This window comes from Astyanax mexicanus, chromosome 23 (assembly GCF_023375975.1).
Source record: "Astyanax mexicanus isolate ESR-SI-001 chromosome 23, AstMex3_surface, whole genome shotgun sequence".
In the NCBI taxonomy this organism is placed as follows: Eukaryota; Metazoa; Chordata; class Actinopteri; order Characiformes; family Acestrorhamphidae; genus Astyanax; species Astyanax mexicanus.
The window spans coordinates 1,898,728-1,908,341 of NC_064430.1; the positions used below are offsets into that span (position 1 = coordinate 1,898,728).

The 9,614-nt window shown below is 36.2% G+C and overlaps 1 protein-coding gene across 1 annotated transcript; it reads right to left on the reverse strand.

Moving 5' to 3' along the window:
* On the reverse strand, window positions 1-7,166 carry slc25a44b (solute carrier family 25 member 44b). The gene is made up of 4 exons (XM_022685861.2): window positions 7,020-7,166; window positions 4,702-5,375; window positions 3,084-3,211; window positions 1-1,651 (listed from the first exon to the last, which is right to left on the reverse strand). Exons 2-4 carry the CDS (start codon window positions 5,327-5,329, stop codon window positions 1,460-1,462), a joined length of 948 nt encoding a protein of 315 aa, XP_022541582.2. The 5' UTR covers window positions 5,330-5,375; window positions 7,020-7,166; the 3' UTR covers window positions 1-1,459.
* Between the last annotated feature and the right edge of the window lie 2,448 nt (window positions 7,167-9,614).

The following is a 9,614-nucleotide window of genomic DNA, read 5'->3' on the forward strand; positions in this document are numbered from 1 at the left end:
CATCCCTGCTGGATTTTATCAGTCAGTTTTATGAGGTAGAGTCTCCTGGAATTCAGGTTTTCAGTTAACAGCTGTGCTGAACTCATCAAGAGTTAATTACTTGAATTTCTTGTCTCTTAAGGTGTTTGAGAGCATCAGTTGAATACAATACATACAGTGAACAGTGAATATTTGAGTAATGTTCTAATCCAGATTATGAGAAGCAAGAACCTCTTAACTAGAGAAAAGACCATCAAAAACATTATGATGGAACTGACACTCATCAGTACTGCCTCAGGAAAGGAAGAGCGAGAGTTTCCTCTGTTGTAGAGGCAAATTCATCAGAGTTACCACCCTCAAAAACCACAAGTTAAAGTTAAAGGCTTAAAAAACGGGAGGGGTAGTTTGTGAGTGGCACTTGGTGATGTATGGGTTTAGGGGAGGAGCAGAAGGGAGAACTGATTTCGCAGAGAAGTTTGCATCTCTGATAGCAGTGCAGAGGCAGAAATGACCACAATAAAAGCATGTTTTAAAGGTTAGGAAAGGTTTATAAAATTATAAAAAGATTCCTTATGTGTTAAAAGGTAGGAAAAACACATATTGCCCACTTTTAACTTAAATTGTATGTATTGCAAAGAAGAAAAGACAAGAATAGGCACTACACTGTAAATAACACTGCTAGACAACTTTGTCAAATATATATATTTTTTTTAATTCATACTTTTTTCTTAAACAGACCACAGATTTGTGCAGTGCATCCATACAGACAAACATTCACAATCACACATGGATCCAGTTTCCCAACATCCCAATTATATTATACATTGCATACGTTCTTTACGTGTTTTGTGCAACACAAACAAATCTCACAGTACTTTGGCAACTTCTTTCCCAACTGAGTCCGAAATCCAGAACAAAATAAGGACAAAAACGGAGGTTTATGTGAAATGTAAGACACGGTTCATAACATTAAAAATGACAATTATTATTGAGAAACATAAGGGAGCGAGATATCCAGTGCACCACAGAACACACAGAGACCAAACACCTGAAACACCACCTAGCTGGTAACAAAAAATATAAATTAAAGTCTTTCAATTTTAAATACAGTAAAATTACACTTAAAACAAAAAACGAAACATTCTCCCTCTTTTTTCAGATTAAATCAAACGCTTCTCTTAAATCAAACGAGTTCTCTCACAATCCTGAGCAGATCTGATTTAATTTTCCCAATTAAAACCAATAAAAGTAATCCGTGATTGTGTTTAAAAGATTAAAACCATCCAAAAATATTCCCTACACGTGAAATATTCAAATATAAAACGCCTCCAAGACACGATAAATGATGCCACAAGGCAACGAGGTTGAAAGGCAAGATCTGAGAACGGATGAGACACAAACGAGAAGAAGAAGGAGGAGGTGGATGATGATGATGATGAGTCACAGAGGAGATGGAGGACATTTTGGAGACGCTGAAGGTCTACCAGTGTCTGGAATCCACCAGCTCCGGGCGAAGGCTCAGTTTTTTCAGGGTTTCGTATCCGACCACCATGACGATCGCTGTGGGCGTGGAGGATATGATTCGGGCAGACAGGCCCTTGGTCATCCCCCAGCATCCTTCCTCATGCATCAGCTGTTTAAACGTCTCGATGATGGAGTTTCTGCCTTCGACCTGTTGAAGAAAAACAGCATTATATACATATACAGTCACTGCAGTAATTATTTTACATTTTCACAATCATCTGAACTAGTAAGGATAGTAAGGAAATGGAAGAGCACAGGGACAGTTCTTGTTAAGCCCAGAAGTGGCAGGCCAAGAAAAATATCAGAAAGGCAGAGAAGAAGAATGGTGAGAACAGTCAAGGACAATCCACAGACCACCTCCAAAGAGCTGCAGCATCATCTTGCTGCAGATGGTGTCACTGTGCATCGCTCAACAATACAGCGCACTTTACACAAGGAAAAGCTGTATGGAAGAAGCCATTTCTGTGCAAAAGCACACCTCAGGCGACTCTGTTTGTGGCGTGCTTGCAGAAATGGCTTCTTTCTCATCACTCTCCCATACAGCTTCTCCTTGTGTAAAGTGCGCTGTATTGTTGAGCGATGCACAGTGACACCATCTGCAGCAAGATGATGCTGCAGCTCTTTGGAGGCGGTCTGTGGATTGTCCTTGACTGTTCTCACCATTCTTCTTCTCTGCCTTTCTGATATTTTTCTTGGCCTGCCACTTCTGGGCTTAACAAGAACTGTCCCTGTGCTCTTCCATTTCCTTACTATGTTCCTCACAGTGGAAACTGACAGGTTAAATCTCTGAGACACCTTTTTGTATCCTTCCCCTGAACAACTATGTTGAACAATCTTTGTTTTTAGATCATTTGAGAGCTGTTTTGATGAGCCCATGATGCCACTCTTCAGAGGAGATTCAAATAGGAGAACAACTTGCAATTGGCCACCTTAAATACCTTTTCTCATGATTGGATACACCTGGCTATGAAGTTCAAAGCTCAATGAGGTTACCAAACCAATTTTGTACTTCAGTGAGTCAGTAAAAATAGTTAGGAGTATTCAAATCAATAAAATGATAAGGGTGCCCATACTTTTGCACCGGTCAAATTTTGGTTTAATGCATATTGCACATTTTCTGTTAGTACAATAAACCTCATTTCAATCCTGAAATATTATTGTGTCCATCAGTTATTAGATATATCAAACTGAAACGGCTGTTGCAAACACCCAAATATTTACAACTAAGATGATTAAGATTAATAGGGGTGCCCAAACTTATATATATTTAAATGTTTTTTAAAGGCTATTTTTAAAAAACACATTTGTTTGGTTTCTATTCTATAAACGTGGGCCATGATTTAATGACCATTAGGAAATGTGGGTCCCGGCCGAGACCAATTGAGATCCCCAGCACTATAGGACTCTGTGGGCGTGGCCTAAGCTTTTGCTCTTAATGGCTTTAATTTTTCCCCCTTAAATTACTTTACTTTTATACTTTAAGTAGTTTTAAAACCAGTACTTTTACTTAAAGAGTAAAAAGCTTGAGTATTTCAAGGGGTATAGATGAGTATATAGACTACAGTTGATGTACACATTACCTGAACTCTGGCTCGAACTACATCCATAGGGTTGGTGACGGTGGAGGCAGTGGCAGCAGCCAGAGGTCCAGCCATGGCCTGGAGTATTAAATGTGGGCAGTCGCTGGGCGCCATCTTGGACAGCTGTTCTGTGGAGGTGAAGAAGATACAGTCTGAGTGTTTGAGGACAAATACGATCCTCTTAATGACTAAAAAACCCTCTAAAGAACTTTTTTATAGTTTTATATACACACACACCGAGCAGCTCACTCAACTTGTTCCCACTTGAACTTAAAGGACTTTGCTCTTTCTTTCCTGAGGCGCTCCTGATGAGGGCCATTTCCATCATTATGTTTATGATGATCTTTGCAGTAAATTAAAGTATTTATTTCTTTATTTAGTCGAGTAGTTGTTTCTTCTCATAATCTGGATTCGAACATTACTCAAATATTCACTATTCACTGTATACCTGTAACTCTACCTCTTCACTACTTTACTTTAACTGATGCTCTCAAACACTTTATTAAGAGACAAGAAATACAAGTAATTAACAGCTGTTTCACTTTTTATCACAATATCCATCTTCAATTGGGTTGATACATTATACAGTAATTCAGACTTTGATACAAAAACAGTATAAAAGTGATAGATAATTATTGAGCAATATTATTTAAAGATATTTAAAATACATTCTATATTTAAAGACAATATTTAAGACAGTATTCATTTATTTTTAAATCACCCACCCCTAATTATCACATCAGGGTTCTACTTTTTTTTTACTGTTTTTATCGAAAGAAAATAATCACATTGTTCTCATTTCCCATTATATATCTACTATAGACATGTTATATCTGTCCAGTATCATTTATTTTACTTTAATCCTGGATATATGGAGATATTTGGAGTACAATATTATTAGTATCATGATATTCTGGATCATTGATTCTGTTACAAATCTGATAAAATTTATGTATTTTTTTTATATATCTCAGTTAGGGGTGTGCCATATCATATCATTAGTATTCAGATTGTGTTTTAAATTATGTTAGTTATTGTTATGTTGCCCTCTGCTTGCACAATTTGCCCTTTTACTTTTTATTTAAATAGAAGTATACTTTCTTAGTTACTGAATATGCAGTATATTCACATTGATTTTGTCCTGCTGCTGTAACAAGTCAATTTCAAGTCAATTGGGGGATCAATAAAGTCTTATCTTTTCTTATATATCATTTCGCATGCAATAATAAAATTACATTTTCATTTAGTTGCAGTAGTGTAATCTTGACATGTTTTTTGTAAGTCATTTTTTTTATATATATTGCCAAGAGTATCGTTATTGCAAAAATACCATAAAATATTGTGATATTATTGTAGGGCCATATCGCCCGCCTCTACTGAAAAAACTGCTATTCAAATCCAGTTTAACAGGATTTTGTACTATTGGGTTAGTGTGTTTTTTAAGCATGGACAATATCTTCAGTATGCTTATTAAAGAACATTGTCGATATGATAAGATAATATATCACAATACGATAAAATACAGTCATATCTCCCAGCTCTACAATAACATATAACAACATTTAAACACTCGTTTCTATTTGGAAGAAGCTTATTAATCATTAAAAGCCATTCTTACCTGCATAAAAGTGGTAAAAAGGCCACCAGACCGCACTGTTAGGGATGTATGTGAGAAGAGACGCCACGTACCCCCGGTAGAACCCGCGGAACCCGTCTGCTGCGAATATCTGCGCTATAATGTCTCTGGTCTGACAGAAAGTGACTGTGTGCTTTGCTCCCGAGGCTTTAGGTTTGAGTTTGAAGCGTGTGAGGTGTTCCCCCTGGCCCTGCATCATGAGCTGCTGGGAGATCACGTCTATGGGCACGGTGATGCTCTGGGCCACCAGCGACGCCGACCCTCCGGCCACCAGAGACTTCAGCGTGTTATCCTTGGAATAGTTGGAGACGTATTTCCTCACCAGCTCGTAGGTGGTGATGTAGGCCTGGCCGGAGATGAGCGTGAACGTGTTCACCATGAAGCCCCGGTAGAGTCCCCGCACGCCCTCGGCCCGCAGGATCTTCCTGAAGGCGTCGTAGGTCCCGCTGTAGAGGGACTTCCCCTTCTGTACCTGCAGCCTGGTGCGGATCAGCATGGCGGGGTACACCGTGGCGCGGATGGTCATGGTCATGAAGACGCCGAAGGAGTAGAACTTGCGTTTGTCCAAGTCCTCCCATTCTATTATCTGGATGTTGCGCTTCTGCTGCATGGTTCCTCCTGCCTGAATCGCCCAGCATCAGCATCAGGCCTCACACCTGGATACAAGACATATATGTATATACACAGTTAGTTTACTGCATTTACTGGTGCAGAACACACTTTGGTGATACCTGTGTTCACCTGAACTTACATCTGTGATCAACAGACCCGTCACTGGTACTGGGAATCTCTAGATACCTTATAATTGGATTTTATCACAATTCAGAGTATGTAATGTGATTTTTAAAATCATTCTATGCCACTAATATTACAATAATATAATAAAATAATAATGCAATTACACCCTTTAAAGAGTACTGTTTAGAATCGTTGGCAGTGGCTGATATGATCAATAATTCAATATTTTCTGATGTATTAATTGTATGCCAGAAAAGGACCAAGCAACACTGGCTGTACTACTAACTTTAAAGTATTTAAAATAAAGAAAAATAGAATCAATTTCATTTTATAACATTTTTCTGATTTAACGTTTTCTTTTTATGCTTTTTTTTTACATTGTAAATTTAATATTGAACACCATATTAAAACTACGGTATACATGAAAACATGGAGTTATTTAGTAAATGCAAAAGTGTTAAACCAGAATATGTTTTAAAAGGTAGGAAAAAAAAAGAAAGAAAGGAAAGGAGGTAGATAGATAAATAAATAGATGTTGGGGGTAAAAAAGTGGGTGGGTATGTAGGTAGGTAGATACAGATAGACAAATAAATAGATATACAGATATACAGATAGATAGATAGATAGATAGATAGATAGATAGATAGATAGATAGATAGATTCACAAGTGGGTAGATAGATGTATAGATGTATAGATGTACAGATGTATAGATAGATAGATAGATAGATAGATTCACAAGTGGGTAGATAGATGTATAGATGTATAGATGTACAGATGTATAGATAGATAGATAGATAGATAAGTGGGTGGAGAGATGCATACATAGATAGACAGATAGACAGACAAGTGGTAAAATAGATACATAGCTCGACAGACAGACAGATATACAAGTGGTTAGACAGACAGACAGACAGACACGTGAGTAGATAGATAGATAGATAGATAGATAGATAGATACACAATTAGTAAACGTTTATTGAATGTTCTTCACTATCAGTGTAGCTAGTTAGCTTGCTAGCTAGCCTCTCTAGCTAATGGACTGTAGGTACATTAAATATTTATAAATATAAAAGCTGATAGATAGCTAATATAGATAATTAAACCACTAAACTAACTATCAAACGTTTAGCATTGAACCACCATCGTGTTAAGCTAATAACACACGTTTTATTAACAATATAATTAATAATTTAATATTTTGGTTAGTTAACCTGCCAATTAAACAGAGCTAGGCTAAGCTAGGCAAAACTACCAGGTGAAACTGAAACTTACCGGCTCAGTTTCTCTCCTACTGATAAGAAACCAATAAGAACAGCACAAGTAATTTATATATTTTATTATCTATACTTAATTATACCAGTTTAACTCTAATTCTAAATGAATACATCCTGTTAGAGAGAGTAGTATAAGCTAAAGCTAGCTAGGCTAAACTAAGCTAAGCTAAAGTACACACTAGTAGATGGTAGGACAGAATGTACAGGTTAGCCTTAGCATTAGCGTTAGCATTAACTAGTCTCCCAGCCCCTAAACCCGCTAAATATGAAGATATAAAATATCTCACCGTGCAGCAAAACCTCGTATTAATTAAATCTCATCGCAGTTTTGGGTTAAAACCTTCCATTCCGGGTTTTTACAGATCAGAACCGCACGGAGAGCCGCTCACACCGGGCTAGCGCTACTCTCCCATACCGGTCACAGAGGCACCAGCGCCGGCAGCCAATAGCAGCGCCTCTCCCCGGGGCCTGCAGCCAATAGCAGCGCCTCTCCCCGGGGCCTGCAGCCAATAGCAGCGCCTCTCCCCGGGGTCAGCGGGGGTCAGTACGCCAGGTACCCACCCTCCACCAGCAGGGGTTTACAGCATTGATAAAAAAAATACATAAATACAAAAATGAGAATTAAAAATAAAGCGGATTTTTATTTGGGCTTTATTTCATACGTTTTTAATACACTTTTCTCAGTTTCTCATTTCTCACATCAGAATAATTTTTCTCAAAACCAATTGTTCAATCTGCACATCATCTAGTCATTTGTGCACATCACAATAGCCAATTCTGAAGTGATATAAGAATGTAAGAATGCCGTTTTTTGTCTGTAATGTACAAAAAAGAAAATCTATGTAGCAAATAAATCCAATAAACTAAAATATTTAATAGTTTGTTTTATTTATTGCATTGCAAGTCTGTGTGTAATATTTTATATTTCACGTTAACCTTTTTATTTCATAAATCATCCCTAAACAGAAAAAAACAAAACAAAAATGTGTTTTAAATCACATTAAAATAATAAAAAAAAAATAGCTGTTACATTCCCTCTTACATGCTCTAGTACTATAGTTTTTTTCAGTTCAGTGGGCGGGGCCAAGCTACTCATCCATTATTCTGTGCTGTTTGATAGATAGATAGATAGATAGATAGATAGATAGATAGATAGATAGATAGATAGATAGATAGATAGATAGATAGATAGATAGATAGATAGATAGATAGATTTTTTTATATGCTTGTGCTGTTCTTATCCTTATTTTATAATTTTTGTTTAAATCAATCTTATTTTATATTTTATTTTAATATAAATGTCCTAGTATTTTATGAAATTGTTACTTTTTAACTGTTTTATTTGTTTTATATTACTTTTACATTTTGCTGATTTATTTAATTTTATTTTGAAGCACATTGAGCTGCATTTCTATGTATGAACGGTGCTATATAAATAAAGTTTATTATTATTATTATTAGAGCGTTTTATAGTATTATATATAGAGTTTTTTTATAATAATATATTACTTTTTTAAAAGTGCCTCAGTTGCTCATATTCAATATGCAATTTCTGCTGCAGCCAGCAGAGGGAGACATTATATTAACTGCTAACAGCAAATAAAATTGTTAATTTTTTTTTATTATGTCATTTATAATATATACAAACACACAAATTGCAACTCTAAATGAAAAGAGGTATAGATAAATAAATACAAACTCTCTGTGAAGCATTTAGGTGCTCTTACCTGGGAAGCTGTTAACTCTTGAGGAGTTCAGCACAACTGTTAACTGAAAACTTGAATTCTAAGTGACTCTACTTTACAAAATAATTCCATATGTTTTTTTTTGCATAGTTTAGATGAGATTAGTTTTAATCTACTATACAGATCTGATGTATGTACAGTAGCTGCTGTGTAATTCTACTGTATTGAGACATTTTTACTGCTGTCAGTAACACTGAGATCACACAGTGCTCATCTATTCTGCAGCACTTTAAGCTCATTATCAGAACACAGTCCTCTAATAGTGCAGAACATGTGTTCTGGCTTCATTTACAGTATTAACCATTTGGCTCGGCTAAATATGATCTGCAGGCGCTCAGATTAAAGTCAGCTGTGCCCGACTGCAGAACTGAACCCGCTCAGATCTACTGCAGCAGCTTTCTGATGCTTCCAGTGTGCTTAGTTTAATGATACTTGTGTTTTTTCAGATACTTTTTTAAGCTTTAATAAGGGCTGGACACCAATTTTCCACCAATGTGTCTTAATTATTGTTCCAGAGATGATTTGCTGAATTGCAGAAATATAAAGTACCAGTCAAAAGTTTGAAAAACGCCTTAAATTCAGTGTTTTTTTTTATTATGTTAAAATGTTCTGCATTCTAGATCAATTCCAAAAAAAAACATCAGTTAAAGTAAAGTAGTGAAGAGGTAGAGTTACAGGTATACAGTGAATAGTGAATATTTGAGTAATGCTCTAATCCAGATTATGAGAAGCAAGAACTACTCAACTAAATAAAGACAAAAAACTACTTTAAGTAAAAAAGGAAGCTCAGTCAATCCTAAACATTTCAAGAACTTTGAAAGTATCCTCAAATGCAGTCAGTGCAAAGACCATCAAAAATGTATAATGATGGAACTGGCACTCATCAGGACCGTCCCTGAAATATATTGAATATACACCTCTGGAGAAAAATAAAGAGAGCACTTCAGTTTCTGAATCAGTTTCTCTGATTTTGCTATTTATAGGTTTATGTTTGAGTAAAATGAACATTGTTGTTTTATTCTATAAACCACAGACAACATTTCTCCCAAATTCCTAGTAAAAATATTGTCATTTAGAGCATTTACAAATGGAGAAAGTTCAGCACTGTTGCTGCTACTCTCCCTAGACGTGGTAAAG